We start from the raw sequence: 17,740 nt of genomic DNA on the forward strand, positions 1-17,740 counted from the left end.
TAAAGCGTGTTAGGTAACGAATGCTAAATTGACTCACTGTCTTTTCATGGTAATCGACTGTAACCACCTACTTCCAAAATTTTTATTTCGCTCTATTGTGAGAATAGAAAGGTGTAACTCACTAAATATCTTTTATTTGCCACGTCAGATGCTTACCAGCTGTATACAAAAAGAAAATTGTAACTCACAAAACTTTTAGACTAAATGCAGTGATTTTATATTTGCTCCATACACATTTTTGAAAAAATTCAATTTGTAATGTTTCCTAAATTTCAAGTTTTCTCCGAATCTATAGTTTGTTTCATTGTGCATGAGCGCAAAACTTCTTCTCATCTAGTAATCTGTCTTGGGACGCTTCTTCACCCATGCAGCAATTTCAGGAATTTTGTTTATGCTTTCATAGAGCTTGAACAATTTTGGTGCATTCTTGAACGCATCTTTATTCTGTCCAAGTGCAAAATACCCGTATGCCACCAGTGTCAAGTCTGCAAGGCTGATCTAAAAAATAATATTGCGCCGTGAACAAATTGAATTTGGCTATTATTAGTTTGCAACGACTGAAAACAACTGATTCGGGACAGTTCGCCTTTTTAATTTTTGAGATAAAATTGTTCATACTTTTTCAAAGATGAGTTAAAAATGAGCTTACCAATATTTTATATCAACTAATCATCGCTTGTTTTTAAATGAAGTATAAGGAATCATTTTTATTATTTATTTGTGTAAACATGAAAATAGACTAGAGTTGAAACAATTTTTATTCTGAGAATATTTGTGACGGGAACTACGGGTTTAAAATATTCAAAAACATTTGGCATATTTTTCTCGACAAAAAACTAGATTTGCAAAACTTTTACCTGTAATGTAGTATATTCACTAATTTAGACGTCAAACTAAATTTCATTAAATCGAAATAGATTTTAGAGTCTAACAAAACCAAATCGACCATCCTTTTTCTGAAACTTATAGTTTTTTAAAAAATTGAAATAAAATTTCTCAGAATTTTAAAGTAGTTTTAAAATGGTATATATACTGTAACACTCACTTTCGTTCCGAAAAATCCTGTCTTGAAAGTATCTTCTTGGTCCACTATTTTTTCAATTTTGGCAAGCATACTGGGTATCGTTTCATCTTTGTATTCTTGCAGTTTCTATTGGTAATTGTAAACAGTATTGAGTGTTATTAATCTTAAATTCTAATTCAACAGCAAAATGTGTTTCGATAACCCGGTAACAACTGTTTCATTTGACGCATGCAGCATTTATATATTTCATTTTCAAATCATTAGAACAATCTAGGAATCTTTTATTTGTAATTCGACGAAGAAAAATAAACAACACTATATTTGTGAGCAAGTTTCAAATGAACGATTTAAACGAGTTTTCGTTGTGAGTTGACTTTATATTTGCCAAATTTTGACATAGGGCATATATACGATCAAGGGCAAAACAACATTTTATTAATCTACATTATTTTCACTTTTTTTGACACCGTTTTTCAATTGTACTCAACAACATACAGGTTTCCAAAAATACTGAACCAGGTCATCTGAAAGATATTCATTCTATCTAGAATTCTAGAGTTAACATAACTTTTATGCAATATGTCCTAAATTAAGGAAACTTCTGGGTTCAGTTAAAAAGAAATTTTCTTCATTTTCGTAGACGTAATTAAAAAAATTGATGGGTTTAGATTTTTACTTCTGTGCCATGCGGTACTGGCCTCCAATATTGCCAAAATATCCTTACCTTTTCGTCTCCTTGCGCCTTCACCCACTTGTCACCAAGGTCGTCCAAGCATCCACAGAACATGTCAACAAAGAATTGTTCCATGGTACATTCTGGAGTCAGCCCATATTCTCTGGCAAGATATCGGGCAATTGCCCCTGATTGGCCGTATCTTACACCATCAAGTTCAAGAGCCGGCATTTGTTCAAGTGGCATTGCTGCAATAAATTAAAATATTTATATATATTATTGATTGAAAACCACTAAAGTTGGCTTAGTTACAAAAAAATCAGTCGATGACAAATTGCAATTGTTATATTATAGGTGCGGATGTCAGCAAAGTATAGGCATCTCACATTCTTTGATTTCTTTAGAAGCAAAATCCTCCCATTTATATCTCTTATCTTCATATTCAACTCCTTTGTAAGCAAATATGAGTCTTATCACTTCGGCACGACCTCTGGCATCAAAATAATGAAGCTTGTAGGCAGGCATTGCTTAAAGACAGTTAAATACGATAATACGTGAGACCTACACGAAATAAAACAAAATCTATTTTAATAAATATTCATTGACTATTAAAATGACAAAACGTTATTACTTCTGAAATTAGGGTTTTGGAAGAGATTAAATTTTAAAATTTTTACAATCAAATGCGATTGCAGTAATTTAAAAAGGTAATCATGTAAACAGTTTTACAACTCGCAAGTTGCACCTTCGCGAAAGAGTGCTTACCAGCAGACATAATACCAAATTGTATGTGTTTTAAGATTTTCTGTTATAGAAAGAAAGAATATTATCAGATGATATATATTATGCAATGCCTAAACATATTCATGAGTTTCATTCAAAATTTAGTTGCTTCGTAGCAGCGCAAAGCGCGATAAAAACGCACGGCCCATCCCACCTCACGTTCTGTCTGTCTGGGTACATTCGAATGTTTCATCGACTTATATGCCGACCTGGGTGGAGTTTCCTTTTTTTAATATTGTCTACTTTAAGAAATGCACTCTTTTCATCACCTCGACCGAGACGATATTTCTTTCTCTTGAACAAAGTATTTTATTTAAGACGCCTGACAATGTTTAAATAAGTTTCTGATTAATTGTTTAGTTTAAGATTTTTGCTAACTAGTCCTACATCAACCTTCATCTTAAAATAACGCGTTTCCAGGTAGAGGATATATATTACAGTTATCACTGAGTTGCTGACATCTATACAAAAATGTAGTTATTATGAGCTATGGAAAACAAAATATAGTTGAAACGTTGCAAATGGTTACCCTGAGGTAAAAAAAAAAGTTGACAAAAGAATTTTTCAATATGAATTCAATTTATCGAATGCAAAATTCGAATACGTTACTTAAAAAGTATCTATTTTTACTTTGACCGCTGTTTCTTCTTATGTATTCATAAACTAATTTGGCTGTGTACCAACTACTAACATCTTCCATGGAACAATACCAATTCATTGTATGTCCATGCAAGTAATTGAGCTTGAATACTTATTTGAATTACCTTACAGTTTTACATAACAGAGGCAATCAGACATTTCATAATTACCGACAAATCTTTTTAAATAAAAGTATATATATATATAGTAAGTTATATGTACATCAAAGACGCTTGTTTGAAAATTGGACCCTTATTTTTGTACCTGATATAGGGTACATGCCATGGCCGAGAGTGTGTGAATAAGCTGTATAAATTTCATTTAAACGAATAGCAAATGTTCGTTATGACTTTCAACACAATGGGTGAATGTGAACAGGAATTTATTCCGTGGGCGTAGGCTAATAGTAAGGTGAATTGGGGTTCGTGACACCCTTGTGAGATTTTATCAAAGTTTGCATTTAGCCGTGAAAATCGGGTCACGGTTGAGCTGAAATTGCGATGAGTCAGCAATACGTATTCTTACGAAATAAATCAGGGAATAATTTAAGCACGGAACGATGATGAATATGTCATTGATTCTCCATTTTAATGGCCCTCTCATTCTTTATTTTAATTTACAAGTAAATCATACGGCAAAGAATTATTGCATACTGTGTGCCAAAATTATGTTATCGAATGTCGAAGGCCTAAGTTCGTAAAAGAATATAAGTAATATTTGTACATTTCACTCAGATATGGCAACATTGCACTTTCGGCATAAATATTACATAATACTGTAATAAGTATTAACTCAATATCTATATTGTTAAACTAGTACACAAGATTACTTCCACTGAGTGGTAAATACCCAAATAATTTTTTTTAAGAGAAATTGTTTCGTGCTTGTAGTTCTCATATATATTACAGTAGCAAAACGCAGCAACGCCCCAAAATTTCGCCTTTGAGGATAATAAAATTCTTGTGATTTTGATTTTTCCTCGTGGAAAACGTAATTATCGTTTTTATTTATTTGCGATATGTTGATGTGATAAAACTGAAAATTTTGAAACTAACATTTTTCTGAAAACATTATTGAAATTTGATTTTTGTAAGCTTTCTTTTTATTATTTTAGTGCGCCGTATTGGATGATTTTTTGCAATTTCACAAGTGTCAATATACAATATCGATCTCCATAAGATAATAACAAAGAATAAGGACAAAGTATCGCACATATTTAGCCAGTCGACAGATGTATCCAGTATGATTATTTTACATTGAACGCAACTTCAATATGAAGTCCGATCCGTCTTGTCAACAAAATTGGGTGCTCCAGAAGTATATGTACCAACATGTGGGTAACTAACTTTGTTTGCCTATTTTACATCAAGTTGTGTGAAGGGACTGAAATCTATGGACAAGGGGTATATTCACTTGGCTAACACAGACAGTCCCCAAACTTGTAAGAGAACTAAAAGAAGAAAAATCGGAATAAAATTATGGCCTTACCCTAACCTGGTACACATACTACGGGAGTACACAAAATTGACCCAAATAAAATCTATTAAATATTCAAATCAATTCATCTGATATGCAATTTAAAATTTTGTTTTTTTAGTATGAGATCATAATATAGCCCGATTTGTGGCTAGTATATATCATACATATATAAAAACAATAACTATAATATAAAAAGGCAAAAGGACTCATCAGTTTTATAGTATTCTAGAAATGTAGCCAGGTGATAATGTTAAGCGTTGACAGGCAGTCAGTGAGATATTTTCTAACAGAAAAATATTAAAATCTTTCCTCATAGTTACTTATGCTATTGATAAAAATGAACACACGTGCAATACCATTTACAAACATGTTTAAGCACATATTTTCAGCTATTTATTACCATAATCAGGTCTTGACTTTATATTGAAAGTGGCAGTTATCACCCTTTCCATCATTCAATCAACAATTTCGAATTCTTCAGTTCGCTCTATTACGACTGTTGTATCATAGTTCATCTGTGCCAAATCTGTTTCAGTCATAGTTGAGAATACATACGTAGAAAACAACATTTAAGGCCATGTCAGGAATTGCGATCGAACGAAATATATTAATTGTATGTAATACGGTATTGCATAGTGTCAGCAATCATTAAACATCACATAACTACTACGATATTTATTCTTTGATTAACTACAGTGTTTGAGATGGAAAAAAAGAAGTAACATTATAACTTTATTTTGGGTCAAAAATTAAGGTTAAGTTAAGAAACTATGATTATTTACAACGAGACAAGCTATTGCTAACGCGAAAGGGCTGTAAGCGATATTTCCATCTCACCATACTAGGCGGAACTCTTTGCTCCAATGACCTTGACAGACTAAACAAAACATTTTATTCGTTATGGATATGAATGAATTAGGCGTAGACCTGGTAATCAATTTCAATGTGTGGTAATATTGAATAGTTTCAAAATTTACGCGTCTTAATGGAACCAGTTAAATGAATATATTGATGGCGAAATATATATGCTCGTCTGAGGACCCAAAGCGCTATTTCATTTGTGATGTAAATGATCAACGCCAACTAAGATAAAGTATCATGCCAAACTAAAGCTGCCCAACCCGCGGTGTACGCCAGGCTAATTATTGTGGCCGTGCTATAGATGAGTTTGTACTAAACTGCACTAAACTGCTAAAGTATACTTCGAGATTTAGTTGTGATTGTTCCGGCCATCCACATCCAAATGTCGGTTCTCCTTATCACACAAGTATCAAGTCTTGCGTCCTGGTGGTATCGATGTTCATTTTTTTTTTATTTCTCGCTGATCTGTGCGTTTTTTTTCGACAAATTCGAAAGCTATTGTGTGTTTATTGGCTACGAGACGATGAGAAAAATCATAGGAATAAATTTTGAGACCCTAAATGAATTTTCTGGTGTGAAAGTGGCTCGCGACACTACAAAGTTTGTGCAGGCCTGTGTTAAAACTACGCATGGTGACTGGTTACTGTAGAACATGGACGTATTTTCAAGCATAAAGCGTAATCAATCGCAGTTAGTAGTATTTCTAGTTTTACTTTAGGTTGAGTCGGTATCAAACGCTTCATATCAAATATAAAACGTCTGGGAACGTTTTAAGTAAACTGAATATTTTATACAAAATACAGCTCTAATACCTGTAATTCATTTCAAATGTGAATGAAATTTTGTGTAAAAAATTCGACAATAAGTCATGATGAAATTAATGAATTTTTGTTTTAGTTGAAGTTCTGTTATAAGATGACGAGTGGCTCCCAAAATTAATGAATAATGTCACAACCAAGGCTGTCCAGAAGCATAGAAAATTTCCAATCAACTGCGATTTCATAGGCTCGGACACAATATCGGCCCAATTGACATTGTATTATCACAATAAATATTATTACAATGATATAGAGAACCACGAACTGGTCCGAAGTCAATTGCAATCTTTTTTAACCTTAACAAAAGTTTCATTCCAATGATTACCCAACGAATAGACGATATGGCTTTCAACACTATGTGGGAGTATAAACAAAAGTTGTTCAAATCCCTTTCTCCTATAACAAAAAGAAATCCTAAGTTTTTATTTCCGTGGGCGTAAGCAAATATCAGAGCCAAATATGATTCATAGTCACGTTGTGATGTTTTATTAAAGTTTGCTTTCAATCGTGAACATCGGGTCATGGTTGAGCTGAAATACCGATATGTTTTCTACAAAAAATTAAGTGAATTTTAAGCATGAAACAATGATAAATAAGGTATGACGGTTTCCAATGGTCGTCACGGCCCAACTGTCATCTCTATGCAACCAGCATGGCCAAAATTTTTGAAAAATTACGTGTTAAAAACTTTGCGCTATTTTAAGTTAGAATGCCAAATGTTATCGGCAAAAGGTTCTTATAGACAGACAATTTATATTTGATAATACACTGAGATTGTAACAATGCATATTTGACTTAACATTTTTTACAGAATAATAGTATTGTCGGTTCAGGAAGTACACTATACGTATGATTATTCCCATTGAAGGTCTCACTGTCTTATTTTCTCATTTTCTAGAGGAGATGAACATCGCATGACAGGGAGAGTTGACACGAGTTTGCATCAAGGTTCATTTCTCCAAACTCTCTTTTGTCACGAAAATGTTCGTCAAATCTAGACATCTGTTCTTTCTTGATGTTTTTATTTGCCTTCTTAACGTAAGAAAAGATGAACGTCCATGTTGGAACCTCAACCTCGTGCTTGTTTTATAGCAATATTTTAAATTACTAATCCGATTTATAAACAACTGTATGTAATTCAAAAAATTGTATCCTGCACATAAATGTCACATGTATTTTGCCGGCTGAAAGATGGCTTCAGTATGAATATTTATTCGCAAATGCTCATTCAACAGGATGCCTGGACATGGAACAGTACATTGTGATTTATTCAAACTTACGATAACAATACTTGTACAAAATATTTTTTTCTTGTTTTGCAATATTTGTAGTTTATTTATTTTTTTATCGGTGTAAGTTGAATAAGATCGTATCTAATTCTTTTCACGGTGAGTTTTATCCCTCGTTTAAAAGTAATATCAAATGCATCATGTTACATAGCCGACAGTGGAAAGATTTTTGTCCGGTTCTCACTCTACTTTATCAGTTTATTTTCGGGAAATAATAATAATTTCGTTCACAATAAAAAGAATAATTCTCTGCAAAAAAGTAGTTCAATTTAAAAGACTCCAAGGAATTTTTCAAGAGCCATGAAAGTAACTTATAAGGTAATATATTGGCAATATGCCCATACGCTCCTGTATTTCGTTTTTTCCATATCGATGCATTTCGTGCACCATTTTACGATATACCTTCACAATCAGGGCGCTCGCAAACTATTGTATCTTTGGCGTCCCCCGGGCAGCCAGAAGCAAGGCCATTATCTGACCGACAAAATCTCATTCGTGAAATTTCTCCAGATCCACAAGTAACGCTACATGAACTTGATATCCATGGTCCCCACGAAGAATGTTCTGAAAATATATATTTGCATTGAGTTGTGATTAATTTGCACTGGAGTATTAAAATATTTTTGTTGACGTCTGTATAATTGATTACATCACTTCAATCACTTTGCCATCGTGTTGGCATTGCAAAAAATGATAAATATATGCAAAAGTGGGTTACAGAAAAATCTAAGATATAATTGACTACAGTCGTGATATTGGAATCTGTTATTGTTTGGGTCGCCTGATTAGGCTTCTCTACAACAATCCAGAACATGATATATTAAAAATGGGGTACTCCTGAAGAAAGCGCACCAAGATGTCGCACAACCTGAACCATAACCTGGTACACAACCTGAGTTCAGGCTGTGCGCCATCTTGGTGCGAATACTTCAGCAGTTAGGCGATCGATTATATACAACGAAAAATGAATGGATATCGATTGTCTTATACAAATAGACAACAGAATATTAATTACTATATTATATACGTTATTGTGCAGTTCAAAAAGTCACTTAGATTATAAAAAGTAGTAATTTCTTGCTTTGGCCTAAATATTGCTCAAGGTTTTTCAAAAGCCTAGATAGTATTGACATTACCAACCATCCAAAAAAAGAATTCAACCAAATATCCTTCTCGAATGTTATTTTTAAGATTGCTACACAAATAGTGACAGTGTCTGTGCGAAATGGAAATACTTTGATACATGCGAAGGCATTAAAGAAGCAGGAAATAGCACCGCGCAAGTAGTAATGGCAGACGTGTGGATGAGTGTTTCAAGCCTTGGACGGGTTCTTTTTTTCTGTAATAATTACTGGAGAAAAAGTTAGGTTCACATTCTTCTGTGTAATCTTAGTTTCAGTGTCATGGAATGAATTATCGAAACTGTATCAAGATTAACTATACCCTCACATTCGGGATTTTCACACGCTATCTTATCTGTAGAGTCACCAAGGCAACCCACAGCTAATCCTCTATCAGATCGACAAAACCTTATTCGTGAAATTTCTCCAGTTCCACAAGTGACGCTACACTTGCCAGCTATCCAGGGTCCCCAAGTAAATGCCTCTGGGAAAAGGTTTAATGGTGTATTCAACGACTACTTGGGTTTTTACATTTTCCAATGTTTATGTATAATGTTTCATTTATTTAAATTGAAATTATAACAATTGAAGTTAAAATAAAACATGCAGTTCACATTGCGATATTGTTGGATTTTGCTGAATACAAATAATCGTTTTTGTTTCACTGGCATTTGAATTGAGGTCAGTGCTTACAATTCTTCTTTTATTGGTTAGCACGGGCTTGTCCTTTATCCATTTATGCACTATCTTCAAAAATAATAGAACCCGCTATCGCTATTTCAAGGCGATTCTCGAGAGTAGATAATTTCACTTAGTTTTATTCACCTTCACAAACAGGTTCTTCGCACGCGACTTTCTCTTCAGATATGCCAGGGCAGTCATCAGCCCTTTCTCCATTCAGCCTACAGTGTCGAAGTCTGAATATTTCCCCATTTCCACAAGTGACGCTACATCCGAACGACAACCAATCTCCCCAGGCAGATATTTCTGTCCACGAAAGTATACATTTGTTGAAATCCAATAATTGATGATTAAAATAAGAGTTCAATGTTAAACGAAGGTCAAACAACGAAGATCAAAAACGCACATTTTCTGATGAAAATCCCGATAGTGTGACCATTTTATCTTGAAAGAAGGCAAACTCTCTATATCACTAGAGTATTTTATTAACTCATTTACGTCAAAGTGAAGACAATTTTTAATGACATGTTAACATGTATTTGGTACATTCCATTTCGTGCTCACTTTCGAAATTAAAATGGGAAAAATGACGTGCCAGAGTAAAAAAAGCGAATTAAATAAGCTAAATTTCGAATATTGTAGGTCTCATGGGATATTGGAAAAAATAATAATGAATAATAAAAAAACTGCCAACGAGGTTTTGGATAATATGCTACAGGATGATGAACATAATTGTGTTATAGTTACCTTCACAGCTGGGCTCGTAACACTTTTCGAACATGTTTGTAATGCCTTCGCATTTTCCATTGTCCACATTCCCGAGCGGCGATTCACAATGTCGTATTTTGATAACCATTCCTTCTCCACACGATACACTACATTTCGAAGATGACCATGAACTCCATGCGTATGTAGGATCTATAAAAAGTATGTCTAAATTCATTTGCAAGTACAAGTTGAGTGATTTTGCTGAATTGGTCTCTATATATGTAGGCATATGCAAATATGGAGACGGGGTGTGGCAATTTTAAAATTCGATGCAAGCACTACTCATATATACATAGCTTAATTTACAGACTTGATATTTCTCCGCCTTTAGTCCATACGTAGCACTGTGCCGTATACGTATGTTTCAAAATTAGGTATTAATTAGTAGTAGACTATACATAAGTTAGTGAAACCATGAAGTATATTGCCATTGTAAAAGTGCTAACGAAAATGGAATATACAGACTGAAGCAAAACTAAATATATGATTCTTTGATACCAGTAGTGTTAACTAAAAGTATTTCACTTATTCCAATATGTTACATATTTTGTACTAATTACAATCAAAAGCATTCTTACCATAAAACACGATTGAAACTTCCCAATTTGAGTAGCGAATTGATGTAATTCCATTTCTCGTGGAACCTTCATACCTGGATAACCCGTCAGTTTTCCATACTGTAAATCTCCCACCCTCGTTTGCTATAAAATAATGAGGTATATAATGAGTTAATTTTTACCGATATTAGATTCTCAATTTACCTGGATATATAAAACAAAACACTCAACACTCTTAAAGTATACTTAATTCAAAAGAATAATATTAACTTTATCACGTTTTATATTAGTTTTTTAGATTTTTTCATTTGAATTTTATCGTCTGGCAACAGCACAAACTCACAACAAAAAGTTAAATGTAACAAAACAGAATTGTTTTCTAACTCCTATTCCCACCATTAATAACTCCACTGTGGGCAGCAGCAGTGCATATGTAGGAATCATCTGTATAAATATCAGTTCCCCATAACACAGGTTTCTCCCAAGTTGGAAGTGGGCATCCAGGTGGACAAATAACGTCAAACTTAGTTTCCAAGAATTCGCTCGATATTGAAGTACATGATACATTATCTTAAATACAAGAGTAATATATGAATATATATAATTCAGTTGATTATAATAAATAATTCTCATAATAATTGTTCATTATTTACTATTTGAGGTACAAGTCTTATTATCCCGTGATATAATGCGTTATGGTTATTACATACAACCCTTGAAAGTAAAGAGATATGTGGCAATCTAGCGACCCATAGCACTATTGCAAAACTGCATATTTTGCAAAACAAATATAATGTAGCAAGTGCTGTAAAACTGTATTAAACGGTTCTAGGAAAATTCGCCGTAGGAAATTTCGCCGCATAGGAAAAATCGCCGCAAGAGCATTTTGCTGTAAAACAAGTATTTGTGAGAAAATCATTTGGGTTCTTGAAGTCCCTTTTTATTTAAAAAAGATTTGTTATTTAAGAGCTTACCCTTGTTTTTATCACAAATACTTATTTTACAGCAAAATGCTTATGCGGCGATTTTTTATGCTGCGAATTTTCCTATGCGGCCAAATTTCCTACGGCGAAATTTCCTGCCGCGAATTTGCGGTCACTGTAATAGACACCATAATATCACACATATAAATTTTTGATCGTGAAAAACAGCTTCTAACGTTTTTGATATCTGCAATATGCACGAGAAAGCTGCAAAATAATACTGCAAAAAAATCTACACTGACCTGAGCATCTTCTAGAGTTGAAACATTTTGCGTACTCGATCGGCGACTCTTTTCCGCATAATCTTGAGAAAACGACTTTTTTTCTTTTCTCCAAACATTTTCGTGTTCTATTCATATAGCCTATGCCACAATTAACGCTGCATTCGCCTTCCCATGCAGACCATAAATATTCTAAAAATTGAATGCAATGTATTATTAATGGAGCATGTAAATATAAATATCAATTTTCAACATTTGCAATGGCTTTCTACTTTTCAATGCTTTTGCTCTTTACAAATTTACGAAACTGACGACAAAATGTTCAGCAAGAGTTTCCTTTTAAACGTTCAAAACATTAATTTTGTATTTAGAAGTAAGAAAATGTTATGATATATGACAACATGAATTATAGAACTAATTTTAACTTGTTTCAAAAAAAATTTTCATTCCAACTCATTCATTTTATGGAATATATGACTGATTTATTTATTGACTTTTGTGTTATTGAAATTATTTTTTGGATCCGGGTTAATATTGAGAATACCATTAGACTAAATCAATCGCATTATCATTTTGGTTTAATATGTAAGTAATTACCCATTCCCAAGAATATAGGTTTCAGAGAATAAAGTTCTTACTTTCTTATTATAAAACAACGTAAATTAGTAATATTTATATATATATATATATATATATATATAATATGATTTAATTTCTATGTAACCATACAGCCTGTAATGCATTCAAATATATATGTTTACCAATATATTATACTGTATTGAAACACAGAATTTATATTCCAGTCTTACTTGGCACTCCCATCGCATCACAATTTGGCAGAAAGCACAGGTCAATGTCGAAATCAAATCCACCACATTTATCAGAATCAATTGTGTCGTTATCTTTATCGAGACAATATCGTTGCATTATCATTTCTCCTTCCCCACAAGTAACAGTACATGTTTCATCCCACGAACTCCAATGATATCCTTCGTGAAAAGAGTTGATAATTTAATTTCTACGAGCTTTTATGAAAAACATACTAGTATTTTATCTGAATTTATTCTCACCTAGAGAAGCTTCTTCAATTGTTTCGTTGATCCAAGTCAAAAAATTTTGCACTTTTGTATAAATACCCGGTAGCTCTTTCGCCCCACAATGTATGGGCCCAAAACTAATTATGCCGTACAGAAAACTTGTACCACTTGTTTTGCATATCAAAGGACCGCCGCTGTCTCCTCCACACGTATCTGCACCGCCTTCTGTGTGTCTGTTGAAAACTTATTTCATCACAATTGCGATTAATTAAAGTGCGAATAAGTGAAAGTTGAAAAATAGCAAGTTGTGAAATAATTACAAAAGTAATTGTGTCCCAATGCAATCTATTGTAAACGATTTTCTTGAGTACGTAGTTTGTTGTTAAAAAAACAACTTTATTTCTGTCGGAAATTTAAAAAAATATTTATAACTTCAATATCGAACCTGGGTGATTGTTTGACTTGACTTTTGCCACCATGCTTTGTCAAAAATCAAAAAAAAAATAATAATAATTCACATCGATATATTTATATTGGGGTTTTACGTTACGATTGTACAGAATTGGTGGTTTCAAAAATAAGGGTATTGTGAAGTTATTTATCAAAGAAATGGGGGCAACACAGATTGTTTGGTACTACCGTAGTATGTTTACCAATTTAGGGTTAGGCCATAATTTTATTTTGTATAATCGAATTTTCAATTGCGCTTCAGTGTTTGATGAAATAATTAGAGTTGGTCTGACGACTCAAACCTCAATATTGTCTCCATTAAAATAAATTTCGCTTGTTTTCTCAAGTAACATCTTTTCCCTCTGTAAATGTTTGTGGTCATGAGAACTACTTTCAAAAAATAGCATAATTAATCATAATTTGGCCTTCAATCAATAATGAATCCTGAAACTGCATGTTTAATTTGAGATAACATGAAACACTAGTTTCAATATTATACTGTATATTATTATTATTAGGTACTTCTCATACATAGGGCACCAAAGTCTCAAGTGCCCGGGGTCTTTCAAAATGTTAAAAGCATGATCCGGCCCTGGACAGGATATACTGAACTTTTGAATTCTAGAAACCTTCATTACCGTATCGTCCACCATACAAGTATGAATACTGATAAGTTTATAACAATAAAATGAGCTCACAGAAGAGAATTAAGTATAGTCGGTGTGTTAACACTTTTGTTAATAAGTAACTTAATTAACACTTTTCTGCTTAGAGTGGTTGAGAGGGGTACAGCTACCATACCTATATCCCGGTATCGGTATTTCGGCAAAAAATCATTAGAAATATTGGGCGTCAATAAGTAACGGTACACTACATTTAAAAATACTGGTAAAGTATGTATAAAAAAACAAATATCGGATTTAGTGGCGACTGACGCCTTTTAAGTATTGAAGTTACAGTGAAATGCAATTCAAAACAATTAATCACTGATCTTTTCAACAGTAGTGTTAAAAAGCGTAAGTGGTTTAGCGTTTAAATGGCATTTCACAGTTACTTTCTGAAGTTACGAAAAAATGGTACTTAAAAAAAATTTAATGACTGACCGTTTTTAACAGTAACACTCAGTAACACTGTTAAAAAGCGCCATTCGTTCATTGTTTAAATGGCATTTTACCGTTACAATTCGAAGTTACTATAAAATTCTCTTTGAAACTTGTAATGACTGACGCTTTTTAACAGTAATACTGTTGAAAAGATCCAGTCATTCAACGTTTGAACAGCATTTCACCGTAACTGTAAAATGGTGATAATATTTTATTTCACTGAAGATATTAGTTTGGGTTACACCGCTCTAACTCAATTTTAGTGGTTCCCAAACGGTGCCAATACCTACAATACCCCATTACCTACAATAGAAAAGACACCTACAAAAGAATCAGACATCAACATTGTCTCGGTTGAAAAAATTTAGCTTGTTTTTCTTTCTCAAGTATCATCCTAAATGTTTATAGTCATGATAACTATTTTAAAAAAATATGAAAATAATCATAATTTGGCTCCAATCAGTATAAATACTGAAACTTACTTTCAACTTCAAATAAAACGGAACACTAGTTACATTCCTATTATTATATTTCATATATAGGACACCAAAGTCTTGAGCGCATATGGCCTCTAAAGGCAGGATTCGGCACCGGTTATACCGGGTGTACTCAAGCTTCGTTTACTGCATTGCTGCAGCACGGGTATGAGATAACCAACCTATGACCAAATGTCCTAAAAATCCGCATTTGTTTGTATATAATCATTCGTTTTATGCCACTTCGTGGTCAGGGTTACAAACGAGAAGGCGCCGGATCTTTTGTTACGGGGTTTCATTATTAATATTCACTCTCTTCTCTAGATTTTTAGAATATGGTTTAATTTACTAGAGTACCTAACGAAATATAAATATATAGTCTCTTGTTCAATATAGAAAACTGACCCGGCACAGACAGTGTTTGCTGGAATCGTGGTTCCGTGTTTTTCGTGCCATTCCTGACATTGATTATTGTCTATTATTTTTACTTCGGCTTCTTGTAAATATTGATGCAAATTTCCATCTGTTTTGAAAACAAGAAAATAATAGTGCAGATACAACTAGTAAATTGTAGAGAAAAGGTTAATTAGTTTTATTGTGACGAAACACTTTTGTATTTGTTGTTGTATTTGTATGTTAAAGATACAAATATAATTTAAAATCCTGAACGGGAAATTCTGTTCTATTATTTTTTCATTTCTCGTGTACATACGCTCATCATAACCCCATCCGGCAACGGTACACACTGTTCCTTCTGGTATATCAATTATTTCGTCAAATGCATACGGTACAGGTGAAGAGTATCCCATGTATTCTGGCCAAGGAATTTTGATGAGACAAATATCATTTGTTAAGTCCCTTGATTGAAAGCCTGAAATAAAGAAAACATAGCTAAAAAAATTTTCGAGATTTCATCAAATACAACACCATTCAATAACAGACGAGTAATATTAATATTTACCTTTGTGACAAATTACTTTTTCAGGCTTCGTATTAACTGCCGTGGCTTCTGGTGCGTCCTTGTCTTTAGTATTGAATGATATTCTTGTTGCAAGTTTTCTAAAAATGTTATTTTCGAAATGAGTTGTATAAGTTGTCAAATAGTTTCTATTTTAAGGATAAAACAACAATAAAATATACGTAATGTCATCGAAGTTAATATTCTTGCCCAACGAAACGACAAAAGCTATGTTTAATTTTTATTTACCCGTCAAAGCAATGAGCAGCTGTTAGTATCCAGGTTTCTGATATTAGACTTCCACCGCATTGATCTGCACCATTGTCAAGCTCGATAAAAACCTGCCAAGGCCACGATTCCGCAACAGCTCTGACTCCTTTTGCGACCGGAGATAAATCATTTGTACAATTTACTTCGACTTTATACGTTCCGTCACAGTGTATTTGTTCCACAGTTTGGTTTTTAACCAAGCATTGTCTTTGAGTTACTGTTACTGAATTCAAGTCAACTTTCCGGTAGGAGTCGCAGTCCGATGGTTTTAGCCATGCTCCCCATGTACCTCAATAAAAACAAACACTGAATAATGCTAATTTCGAACGTTTATGATTTGAAATGTAGACTTCTAAATACATATTCAACAATCACAAAAAAAATCGTGCTTATATTATAATAATTTTAGTATTAACTATTATCTTTTATCACAGTTAAAACACGCTCCAAATCATGTTGACCAAAGCCCATAAAGATGATAACAATTTTCTAAACAGAACACATCAGAAAAAACTTTATAATTAATATTATCAAAACGATATAATGATTAGCAGCCTACACACATACCTTGGGCAAGGTCAGGTTCCGAAGCAAATGAAAGCGGCAATTTGGAAATTGATGAGAAACACAGAAAGATTAGTAAAATATTAAACATTACAATATATATATCTCAATAGTAAGCTATGAAACTGAAATATATAAAATCTATTTATGAATTTGACACAAACGAGTTATGACTCATGCGTGTTCATCACTTTTAGCGGTATGCTTCAGTTTCAGTGTAAAATATTTGAATACATATTAATAGTCGTTACGTTGCTTAGAAGTGCAGTATGTGAATTAGCATTGAAATAAAATAACTTGTTTAATTGATTGATTACCCTCGCTCGGTGGCTCTTAACATGTTTCCCATTTTTGCTGCGCACTTCGCTTCTAGAGCTGCTTAGAAATAATAATGTTCTCAATCTTTAACGACTAAAACTTTCAAAGCAATTGGTCTGGTATAGTTGATGAGAAGCGCGATTTCTTCATAACGATAAAAAGAAAATACCAACAACAAAAACAACAACATCATATATAATTACAAAACGATCTAAAATACGTACATTTCGTGTCCAATAAATAGAAAAATTACATAAGTCGCCCAAGCATACTGCTGCCGTTGAAGCAATGAAACTCAGTGATATCTTGTTGCTTTTTTATTGTGCTGTTACTACTGACCTTACAAACTATACGAGTAGTTATCCTCTCTGCTCAGCCATTGAAATCCCTATAGAAGAATATTGGAACGAATATATGTTGTTTTCCTGAAGTGTTTTGTTTCTAATTTCGCCGTAAGCAACTTTTGAATATCAGGCAATGAATTAAAATTTAATCTTATTACAGAGTAACCGCAACATTTTTTGTTTCTTTCCTCTTACATACTTATATGTTGGATTTAGGCCAAGTAAAATGTAAACGTAAACGATACAATCTGCTAATAAGACTGATCTCAACATCGTCGCATATGAAAATTATACAAAATACAAAACAAATAAAAAATCACTCG

At 33.2% G+C, this 17,740-nt stretch overlaps 2 protein-coding genes across 2 annotated transcripts; both read right to left on the reverse strand.

The window, feature by feature from the left end:
- Nucleotides 1-114: 114 nt before the first annotated feature.
- LOC120337941 (hematopoietic prostaglandin D synthase-like) lies at nt 115-2,260 on the reverse strand. The gene is made up of 4 exons (XM_039405850.2): nt 2,084-2,260; nt 1,749-1,945; nt 1,046-1,150; nt 115-498 (listed from the first exon to the last, which is right to left on the reverse strand). Exons 1-4 carry the CDS (start codon nt 2,220-2,222, stop codon nt 334-336), a joined length of 606 nt encoding a protein of 201 aa, XP_039261784.2. The 5' UTR covers nt 2,223-2,260; the 3' UTR covers nt 115-333.
- A 4,553-nt stretch (nt 2,261-6,813) lies between these two features.
- Nucleotides 6,814-16,879, reverse strand: LOC120337114 (uncharacterized). Its single transcript, XM_078117305.1, has 13 exons — nt 16,759-16,879; nt 16,171-16,480; nt 15,925-16,022; nt 15,676-15,834; nt 15,369-15,486; nt 12,968-13,167; nt 12,707-12,886; nt 11,919-12,089; nt 11,090-11,263; nt 10,715-10,837; nt 10,116-10,286; nt 9,513-9,674; nt 6,814-8,130 (listed from the first exon to the last, which is right to left on the reverse strand). Exons 1-13 carry the CDS (start codon nt 16,844-16,846, stop codon nt 7,958-7,960), a joined length of 2,127 nt encoding a protein of 708 aa, XP_077973431.1. The 5' UTR covers nt 16,847-16,879; the 3' UTR covers nt 6,814-7,957.
- Between the last annotated feature and the right edge of the window lie 861 nt (nt 16,880-17,740).

This window comes from Styela clava, chromosome 10 (genome assembly GCF_964204865.1).
Source record: "Styela clava chromosome 10, kaStyClav1.hap1.2, whole genome shotgun sequence".
In the NCBI taxonomy this organism is placed as follows: domain Eukaryota; kingdom Metazoa; phylum Chordata; class Ascidiacea; order Stolidobranchia; family Styelidae; genus Styela; species Styela clava.